Source organism: Pelodiscus sinensis, chromosome 16 (genome assembly GCF_049634645.1).
Source record: "Pelodiscus sinensis isolate JC-2024 chromosome 16, ASM4963464v1, whole genome shotgun sequence".
In the NCBI taxonomy this organism is placed as follows: Eukaryota; Metazoa; Chordata; order Testudines; family Trionychidae; genus Pelodiscus; species Pelodiscus sinensis.
In genome coordinates, this window is record NC_134726.1 from 23,439,601 (window position 1) to 23,450,901 (window position 11,301).

Here is an 11,301-nt window from a genome sequence, read left to right on the forward strand (position 1 = left end):
CACTCAGCATGGACCATGTCTCATCAACAGACTGCTGGACAGGGTTGTCTTCCATTTTGCGTGTGAATTCTTCCTCAAAGACAGAGCATTTCAGTACATCTCTAGTATTGACGGTGTTTACCTTTGGTTTTCTGCAATCCCTTGAGGTATGGAGTTTCTTTGGAGCAATTTTCACTCTACTGATAATCAATCCTAGAATACTAGGACTGGAAGGAACCTTGAGAGGTCATCGAGTCCAGTCCTCTACCTTCATGGCAGGACCAAATACTGTCTAGACCATCCCTGATAGACATTTATATAACCTACTCTTAAATATCTCCAGATTCCACAACCTCCCTGGGCAATTTATTCCAGTGTTTGACCACCCTGACAGTTAGGAACTTTTTCTTAATGTCCAACCTAAACCTCCCTTGCTGCAGTTTAAGCCCATTGCTGCTTGTCCTATCCTCAGAGGCCAAGATGAACAAGTTTTCTCTCTCCTCCTTATGACACCCTTTTAGATACCTGAAAACTGCTATCATGTCGCCCCTCAGTCTTCTCTTTTCTAAACTAAACAAACCCAATTCTTTCAGCCTTCCTTAATAGGTCATGTTCTCTAGACCTTTAATCATTCTTGTTGCTCTTCTCTGGACCCTCTCCAATTTCTCCACACCTTTCTTGAAATGCGGTGCCCAGAACTGACACAATACTCCAACTGAAGCCTAACCAATGAGTGATCAGTGTCACAATCTTCCCTGTGATACGCTCGTGTAAATTTAACAGAGTTGAGATGTTTTCTGCGGACCAGTACAAGGTCAAGCTGATGCCAGTGACCAGATCTCGGGTGGCGCCATGAGACCTTGTGACAGTCTTTTAAGTTGAAAAAAGTATTAGTGATGGAGAGAAGATTCTGAGAACTGAATTCAAGAAGCCTTTGACCATTTTAATTCATTTTTCCAATGCTGCAATGACCTAGGCACGTGGGCCAAGACTTATGTTCGCGTCCCACTCTTGCATTAAAATCACCAAGAATGTACAGTTGTTCTCAGGACGAACAAGAATCGACAGCTTTCTGAAGATTACCATAGAAGCGGTCCTTGTCTTCAGTGCATGACGTTAGTGTAGGTGCATAAGTACTTATGATGTTAACATATCCTGACTTGGTGCTGAGCTTTAGGAATATAATGCGTTCTGATTCAGCTATGGGTGTATTGATAAAGTTCAGACTGTTATTAAAGAGTCCTATACATATAGTAGGAAAGGGATAAAACTAATGGGCTTGTATAGAAATTGAATATGTTTCTATACAATGTAATAGATTTAAAAACTAGTAGCCCTGTGGCACCTTAGAGACTAACATTGTATGTACGTGTGCGTGCGCTTGCACACACACACACTCATGAGCTTTTGTGGGCAAAACTCACTTTTTCAGATGAGCTTATTTTTGCCCATGAAAGCTCATGCTATATTATCTAAGGTGCTATAAGACTACTACTTGTTTTTAAAGATACAGACTAACATGGCTACCCCGCTGAGATTTTTATAGGTTTCTTGAACCCTCCCATTGCAGGGATATAATTATCTATTAAAGTCCTTAGAGTTATCAAAAAGTATACAGGCAGTCCCCGGGTTACGTACAAGATAGGGACTGTAGGTTTGTTCTTAAGTTGAATTTGTATGTAAGTCGGAACTGGTACATATTGTAGGGGAAACTCTAGCCAAACATTTCTCCAGAGCTCAGTTTTATTCTCCCACACCTCACTTCCCTCAGTCCTTTATTCTCAAGCTGAGGTGTCTGCTGAGAAAAGCTGCTCTGCGTCTCCCTGGTCTGCTGGGGGGGGGGGGAGGGTGCTAGCTTCGCGTCTCCCTGATCTGCTGGGGGGAAGCAGCTAGTGCGGGGTTGCCTCACCCCGTTTGTAAGTAGGGATCTGATGTAAGTCGGATCCATGTAACCCAGGGACTGCCTGTATTGTATAGGTTATTTCCACAGAGAAAAGAACAGGGCAGAAAATTGGTTGGGGAGGAAGATGTCTCAATTTTACCTCTTTATAACAAATGGCTGATGGTTATGATTTGGGGAAATCTCCATTTGCTGCAGGTAGCAGGATTTTATCATTATCAGGATTTTAAAAAAATGTGAAAATACCAAGAGGCTCAAGCAATAAGCACATTTTATTTCAACATTAATAAAAAGTATCAGTGAGCAAATAATTCCATTAACTGAGGACTCTATTTCAAATTAGAAGTTTTGACCAAGATTTCCAAAAATGACTCAATTATATTGAATGCTTGCCTTGAAACACCTTAAGGAGTCTGATTTTTATGAAGTTCTGGCTGAGCATCCAGTATGAAATTTTGGCTCCACTAAAGTCATTGGAAAAACCTACACTCACTTCAATAGGGCCTGATTTTCAGTCCCAGCTTCTGCAAATTCATGCCCATTTAAAGTGTCTTAAGTTTGGCATCCAAAAATCAGTCACTTTGGGAAATCATGACCTACGCTTTTATTTTCATGAAATTATTTATTAATCTCTACCAGTGCACTATCTAGAGTGCTCACAAATGCACAAGAAAGGAAACTCTAAGGAAAGGAAACTGCATTAGCAGGTAAAAATCTAGCTGGCCTAATAGGTATTTTCCATCTTTATCTTCTACATATGTAGCTCTCATGAGAAAAGGTGGCTACACATTATAGGAGGTAACATGTTAGAAAGATGTGTCTGAAAGCCCCAGTTCAGCAATATACTGAAACGAGTGGCTCCACTGACTTTAACACTTAAAAGTTCTGCAAGTGTTTAAGTACCTTGCTGAAACAAAGCATAATAGTTCAGTAAACTGACATGCAAAAGAAGAGCCAACAGAGATGGCCAACAGAGCATCTTATGAGTTTTAAGCTTCTTGCTCACCCTGCCAAATAGCCTTCTCTTTTTCATTTAGAAGATTTACCTGGCATTGCTTGGATTCTTAACTCAAATAAATTTAGTTTTTCTTCATATAAATCACTGTTCTCCAATGGAGCAGGGGATGAGGGATTCAGTATGCACGCTGCCCCAGAGACAGAGGACAACTTCAGCCATCTCACCACAGCAGGTTGGGGACAAGTGAGAAGCACCTGTCTATGGCCGCTGCAGCAGATGGCCGGGAGACCGATGCACCCACAAACTCTCTGAAGTATACAGCAGATAGCTGTCCCTTTCCTCACCCATGTCCCCTGCTGGCCAAATGGAGTTATAATGGTCCTGGTCCCCATCTCTGGTCCCTTGTTGCTCCCCTCTGGCCATTCTTCAGAGTAACTGTCCCACCTACCAGACTCCTTCCTTTCCATTTTATGAGAAACAATCAAATTCCATGCACATCCCACTGTCCTGGCACAACCAAATTCTGACCTTGCTTTACGTTATAAGAGAAAGCTGCATAGCAAATTTGGCTCTTACCATTTTAGGAGGAGTTCTTGAACAGACAGACTCACAGACAGCCAAATGCACATTTCTAAAATATGCAGTAAGATGTGAAGAATCTAGTTTAATTTATCTCTACCAAACTTAGTTCTGTCTTTTCCCACTGAATGAATGGTCTGCTCTACAGAAACTCCTTGGAGGCCAAGACTGTCTTTTTCTTCTGTGTCTGTACTGCATCTAACACAATGAGTTCCTGAGCAATGACAAGGACCCCAAGCACCCTATGAAAATACTACTACTTATAAAGACAGTAATGTTATTTATTTAAAGAGGCAGGTTATTTTTCCCCCTTCTACCTATTATTCTGATACCTACCAGATGAGCTGATCATTGTAGAGAAAGGCAGTATATTTGACTATGTTCAAGCTCTCCTCCATTCTATTAATAAATGACTGGATTTTCAAGTAAGTCATTTTGTCCAATGGAAAGAAGCTGATTCCACAAAAAACATCCAGCAGATCACATGACTGTAAATGCAGTGTTTGCAAATACTGAAGGAACAAATATAAAGGAAAGGAGGGAAGTTAATAGTTTTCTGATTATTTAAAAGCTATAATAAAAGCCTTTAAAATTAACATTTCATCTTAATTTTTGGACACTTTTGCTCTGTACTAGATCCTTAAGTGATAGCCTATATTATACTGCTCACAAATCCAATTTAGAAGCATGGCACTAAATCATTATTATATATATATATATATATATATATATATATATATATATATATATATATATATATATATATATATATATATACACACACGCACACGCGCACACACACACATTCATTCATATTCAATATGATTAAGTCAGTCAGTAGATTAATGATAACTAGAATCACGAGCAAGGAGCAAAGACACACAATGTATTACAGACATATAAAAAGACAGTGTCCCTGTCTCAAAGAATTTATAATCTAAGACTCTAATCTTGTAAACTGTCCTGGGTAGATCATCCAAAGTGTGATCCCCCACCCATTACTTCAGTGGGGTACCATGCAGGTTCAGGGGACCACCTGCTTAGAGCAACTTGTGCATACTTGAAAAGCATATGTGACAGGGCAGACCAACTCTGCCCCTCCGAGGCGGATCTGCCCTGCACTGACCCGGCAGTCGCCCTCGCACTCCTAGGGATAGGCCGGGAGGTGCAGGGGCAGGGTTAGCCACATGGACGTGACGCATCAGCAGGACGCATCTGCGGGGCCAGCAGGTGACGTCAGCACGGCGAAGGGAGCGCGCCCACATCAGCAAGGTCAGCAGGTGACGTCAGGAGGGTTTAAAAGGAGACTACCGGGCAAGCGAGGGGGGGGGGGGGAGAAAAAACCCGGCAGGGTGTGGTAGGGCGCGAGCTCCAAGGGGGACTGAGGAGGACTCTGCTGAAAGGGAGAGAGAGAGAAAGGCAGAGGAGGCAGACCGTGGGGTAGGAAGCAGCCCAGGGCGGGGCATGGAATTGCGGCTGGTGAGCTGGCGAGTTGCAGGCTAGGACCCCCACCGGCTGGACAGGTTCAGTTGAACCTATCCTTAGGGCTCTGGGCTGAGGCCCGTGAGAGAGGGCGGGCCCGGGCCCCCCTACCCTGCGGCCACCCATCAGCGGAGGCGTCACTGGGACTGAGACTGAAGATATTTGTGACTCCAGTACGGGGGAGACCCCAGGACTAGCCCAACCCCTTTTGGGGTGGCAGGACAGCGAGTGGTGGGCCAAATGTGCACAGAACTGGCACCGGGGAGGCTCTGCACTCCAACAGCATATCACAACATTTTTCCTCATTTTGCATTAAAAATCCCAAAGGAATTGAAACCCTAATGTGATGTTCACTGAAACAACTCTATTGAACATAATACAAGAGAAGCCTAATGCTGGAAGATACATGGAAGCCACAGAATATGGAAGCAATAGAACAAATTTATTTACAGTGTTTTTGCAAATGGGGAAAGATGTTGGAAGAGTCTGGTATAAACAATCTCCCCTTCTGTCTTCTAGTTGTGTTATATGCAGGTCATACATTAAAATAATGGATTAAGATATAAACCATGCAGAAACACTGGCACACCAAGACTTGACAAGAGGTGGCTGGTTACTTTTTAACACTATATGCACTTTGTTTTAGCATTTCTATTATCCATATTATCAATAGGGATGTAAAATCCTGTTTATTTGGTTAACCAGTTAAATGTAATGTTTAACCAGTTAATTGATTAAAGGAAGAACAGCTCAGGGGGTGCTCTAGCCCAACTGGGCTGGAGTGGACCCCCTATCATGGACAGGGGCTACTCTGGCTGGGCTGGAGCCCCTCCCCCCCATTCTTGGTGTGCCCTGTATGGCTGGAACAGCCCCCTGCTCCAGCCCCCAACAGTTAACTAGTTAACCATTCATACGTCTAATTATCAAAGAGACCAATTAGGTTGTAATGGTACTGGTACAAGATCACACAAAGCAGCCAATTTAAGATCATTCATGGTGCTTCAGAAAAGCCAAAAAATAGTAATACAAAAATAGTATCCAACAGTACAACCAAATGCACTACCAACAAGCCACAGACATATTCCACTTTAACAGGTGAATGGATTTAATGACTGTTATGTGTCCATGATGAACTAGACCACAATGCATTTAAGCATGTTATACACTGAAGTTGTTTTATTCATTTAAATTTCTGTGGTATAAAAACGAATGTGTAACAGCATACAAAATGCCAAACTTACAGAAGTACTTGGGATATGGTACATAACATTTATCACAAGAGAAAACATACTGAGCCATTCTAGCAGGTCTGAAAAATTGGGGACACAGCTGAAAGTTAAACAGCAGTGCTCCATTTTCTCACAAGCAGCAAGAAATTCTATAATTCTAGAATCTAGGTATAATTCGCTACTCTTGTATTGTTATTAATTATTGATACACAGAAGTTACTATCCATGGAAACCCTGCAGCATAACACATGATGTTCTACATCACATCTAATGCTGTATTACATCAGATTCAAAGAACTAAACTATAAACATTAATGTTGAAATATCAAACACACAATGGTAGGACATGCATGAGCTACAGTTGTACACAGCCTCCCTCTCCTCCATTTATGTGTTATGATAGTCCTCCCTAGCATCACATAAGAAAGCTGGGGCAAAGTAAAATTGAATATTGCTCTCCTTAGTCCTGGGCCAGTGCCTTAAACTGAAGGGAACAGTCTCTCTCTTCTCTTCCACATTATTTAAAAGTAATCTAAAAAACACAAATCCTGTCAGTTGAAGTTCCATTGCTGCATGGGTTATCAGCAAGGTTGGACTAGAGGACTAAATAGTAACAGTAGTACAGTGTTGTTTTCCACATGGGGATTTGACATACATGTTGCCACTATCCAAAAGAACTAAGTGGATGCGATTTGCCACAGGCTTTTTAATTATGTGCAACAGCAGACAGTCATGCAAATAACTACTATTAAAGAACAAAAAAACCTCAATCATACTTGAGGATTAGCATAATTAAGGTTTTAACAGTTTTATAAAAGTGGATATTGACAATTTTATTTGTATCAGATGATCATCCTATTCTTGTTCATCAAGCTATCACTTTATTCAAATCCCTTCTAAAAGACTTTTCCATTAAGTATAGTGATAGAAATGTAGCTGTGTTAGTCTGGGGTAGCTGAAGCAGAATGCAGGACAATGTATGTGAGGTAATATTAAAGTATGTGAGGTAATATTAAAAAAAAGTGTTCAAAAATTCCTAGTCATTCACTTTAGTCTTCCCATTACTTCCCGCCTAGAGTATGTGTTTGATACTGTTAGCTCCAAGCACTTGTGTGATTTTTCCCCCTCTCTTCAGAACACACTGGCTGTACTCTAATAATAAAGAGTAAGGACTTACCCGATGGAAGAATTTCTCTAGTCTCTCTTTTAGAACTTTTACACCTCCATCTTCTATGGCTTTAAGGAATGTACCATTAAAAAGCTAATAAGTTAAAAAAGCAGCATCAGTTGGGCAGTTGTGTAAATAGCATAGTTATTCATAACACAAAGAAAAAAAAAGAATTATATTGTTACCCACATAATTCCTTTTTCCCTAACTCCATACAATCTCACTGAAGTAGACGATATGTACCCTCATCAGATTTGGAATAACCTTCTGGGATAACCAGTTAATCAACATCTATTACATGAAGGAATTTAATCTTCACAGAAATGGAGCATGGTTTTACTACTACTTATTGCTGTGAACGCAAGAAAAGTACAGAGAACCACAAAAGCATTCTCCCCACTGCTACTACCATATTTTCAGAAATAAGAGGACAGTACAGATCAGGCTGGAACCCCCTAAATCATTTGTTCATGTTTAGATATCAGGGTGCAGAAGGTGGTCTATCTCCCTCTTTCAAAGGGCTAATCTTGATACAAGTCTATTACCCTTACCTTGTACATGCTATAGCACTGCTGTAGGACTGAACTGTAAACCTTGTCCTGTAAAACAGACAATAATAGGTCATCATTGCAAAAACAGGCACGATTCCAAATATTATGACTGACCTACAAATGACATGGACTTTTTTTTTTTAAACTACTACATGTACGGCAGAATACAGAAAGGTAGAACAGCTTGTACACAAATCAGAAACAAAAAACTCCTAGCAGTTATTGTCTACTGCTGAAAAAAGTAATCTGTGAAGTATTTTCTCAGTATAACACATCCATTAAGAACATAAGAATGTATCTAGTTCTTTTTTGAACTTTTATAGTCTTTTCCTTCACAACGTTCTCTAGCAAAGAGTTCCATAGGTTGACTGTGTTGTGTGAAGAAATATCTCCTTTTGTTTATTTTAAACCTGCTGCCTATTAATTTCATTTGGTGACCTCCAGATCTTGTGCTATGAAAAAGAATAAATAGCTCTATCTACTTTTTCTACAGCTTCAGATGGGTAGCCAAGTTAGTCTGTAACAGGAAAAAAACTTAAAAAATAACAAATGGACTAGTAGCACCTTAAAGACTAACAAAACATGTAGATGGTATGACAAACTTTCGTGGGCACAACCCACTTCTTCAGATGACAGGAGTGTTAGAAGTGCAGAGCCACCCGATGTCCTTGTTCATACCATTTGCATAAGAATTAAACTTGTAAATGAAGTTAAGTTCCAATCCTTCCCTTTGGTAAGTCCCCGCCAGTCCCACATCACCTGCCCCATCCCCTGAAGGACCTGGGCAATGGGAGGGTGTGTGTGTGTGTGTGTGTGATTTATACAACATAATATAAAATTAAAACTAAAATATTTAAATTAGAAAAGTAAAGGCAAATTTAGAAAGAATAACTCAACATTACCAGTAACTCTTCTTCTTGATACTCAATGACTGGTTTTCCATCTTTGTGGTGTTTTTCTATTATGGGATTCCTTACTACCTAGAAAGTGGAACAAACTGGCATCAGACAATGCAGAATGTATTTAGCAATTTTTAATATTTTAGGAAGGTATATATCATGTGTATAAATACCATGACCATCCAGAAATTTTCTTCAGGTTCATTGAAGAGCTGTCTATTCTTCTGAGTATGCAAGGATTTTGCGGGTTTTGACGGACTAAAGGTCCTATAAAATAATTTATTTGGAACAAAATTTTAGAAAATATACAGTTTGTTATACGGTTAACTATGCAAACAGTAATACTTTACTACCTTGTGAACTGTACTATAGCTTCACACAATCCAACATTTCTAATTTTTTCATTCTTTTCTACTTCATTTGGGTGATAAAAGAGAATCTTCTTTTCCTCCTAAAATTTGAAATAAGAGTAAAGATGACTAAATTTTAAACAGAATAGAAGAGATCCAAAATTAAGTAATTTTTAAAAATAAACACTGGCTCCTTAAATTTACTGAACAAAGTTTTAAAAATTGTCTCATAACCAGACAGACTTATAATAATAATAAATTAAAGTCATATGTTGCACATTAAGAAGGCCTGCTATCAAAAAAAGACCTCATTACAAATGTGACACAAATTACACACAAGAATCAATTAATTTTCGATTGGAATTTTTAGAGCAACTGTTCAGATGTGCACAGGGACACCATACATTAAAGGCAGTAAATAAACAATAAGTTTGCTTCTCAATGTGTATCATAGAATACTAGGACTGGAAGGGACCTCGAGAGGTCATCGAGTCCAGTCCCCTGCCCGCATGGCAGAACCAAATACTGTCTAGACCATCCCTGATAGATATTTATCTAACCTACTCTTAAATATCTCCAGAGATGGGGATTCCACAATCTCCCTGGGCAATTTATTCCAGTGTTTGACTACACCGACAGTTAGGAACTTTCTCCTAATGTCCAACCTAAATCTCCCTTGCTGCAGTTTAAGCCCATTGCTTCATGACACCCTTTGTGGTAATGTATTGGGCCCCATTTCTAAATGCTAAAGTTTTAGCTAGACACAGTCAGCTTAAAATCATACTTTTGCCTGAATATAAAAACATAGAGTAAATACTTAGATAACTGTAGCTGCATTTTCACTATTTTCAGTTCATTTTTTGCAGTTAAATATTATTTTTTGTCTAGCCAGTTTCATTGCTGCTGCTGCGTCAGTTTCAGTTCCCCCTGTCTTTTGTGTGGGACTTTTACAGTGCAACAAAGAACAGAGAAATCATTTGAAAAACAGAAGTATGTCATTGTAAAGCCACAAATGTTGGTAAGTTAGGATTCAGGGGAAGCTGTAATGCTGAAAACTTTCAGCTCCTACTTTTAAGCTGCAAGGTTCCCTTTATAGCTTGTGAAGTAGTTAAGAACAGCCCTTCTCTATAGGTGGCTATAACTAATGATATTAATACTGCAGAACATTTTACTGTCCAGTGTTAAGGGGGTGAGAGGAGGGGAGAATGGTTCCAGCAGAAGCCTAAGATCAGGTTTGTGTTAGCCTGACATGCAAACGTAAGTCAGGATGCCCTGGTAGTACAGCCGCATCGTCGCAAGGCAACGTCCTTGATGTTTCACGGGGGCTCCATCATTGAGAGACGTGGAGCTTGGATTTACCACGTGAATGTTGGAAAGATAACAGGACAGCGGGTGGGGACGCCCCCCTGACAGGCACGCAGAGGTCACCTACTCCTCTCCCCTCAGACAGACACACAGACACTCCCCTCTCTGCCCCCCACCCCGCGCCTCAGGCTCTCCCGCCAAGACAGACAACGACCGTCCTCAGGTGAAAATGAACCGCCCTCCCCCCAACACACCTTGCAATGACAAGCACCCCCTTCCCGGGGAGACTCCGACCCCTCCCCTTCCGGCAGGCACTGCCCCCAGCCGGACACCCCCCGCCGTCGAGACCGGCTGCCCCCACGTACCTCTCCCTCTCTGGGCCCCAGCTTGGGGTTGTAGATGAAGAAGCTGAGCAGGGCCGGAGCGAGCTGCTTCTCCTGGCCGGCTCCGCCCGCCGCCGCCATACTGGGCCTGACGCGAGAGAGCCTGGGGCTGGCAGCCGCCACACACCATCGGGGAGCAGCCGGGGGCCCTGAGCCGGCACCGACCCCAACCCTACACGGCACTTCCGCCTTCCCTGCCCCGGAAGGGAACGGCGGCGACCCGGATCCGCTCGGTCTACGCCCGCGGGCGGGAGGAGCCGGAGCGACCCTCTCCGGGGCTCCGCTGCCTCCACAGAACTGAGGGCATTGCCCGGAGGCCAACCGCCGCTGCCCCCTCGCCCCCCGGGGCTCCTCTGTGGGGCTCCCCCAACCCCGCGGAATCCCAGCGGCTTATAGGGGCCGAGGGAGGCGGGAAGGGGCAGGCCCCGTTTCCAAGGGCAGCTCAGTGGAAGCCGGAGGGTCCCGGAGGTTGGTGTCCTTGGCGTTAAGGCCAAGCGAAGGGCACCCCGGGCAGAGCC

At 42.1% G+C, this 11,301-nt stretch overlaps 1 protein-coding gene across 1 annotated transcript in view; it reads right to left on the bottom strand.

Annotated features, from left to right (window-relative positions):
* CCZ1 (CCZ1 vacuolar protein trafficking and biogenesis associated) overlaps positions 1-11,011 on the bottom strand; it is a 36,395-nt gene extending 25,384 nt beyond the window's left edge. The window contains exons 1-7 of the mRNA XM_075899505.1: positions 10,766-11,011; positions 9,099-9,196; positions 8,919-9,012; positions 8,749-8,826; positions 7,847-7,894; positions 7,305-7,388; positions 3,753-3,928 (exon numbers count right to left, since the gene is read on the bottom strand). Of these exons, the coding sequence (XP_075755620.1) occupies positions 3,753-3,928; positions 7,305-7,388; positions 7,847-7,894; positions 8,749-8,826; positions 8,919-9,012; positions 9,099-9,196; positions 10,766-10,864 (677 nt within the window). The 5' untranslated portion in view covers positions 10,865-11,011. The remainder of the gene's footprint in view (positions 1-3,752; positions 3,929-7,304; positions 7,389-7,846; positions 7,895-8,748; positions 8,827-8,918; positions 9,013-9,098; positions 9,197-10,765) is intronic.
* Positions 11,012-11,301: the final 290 nt, after the last annotated feature.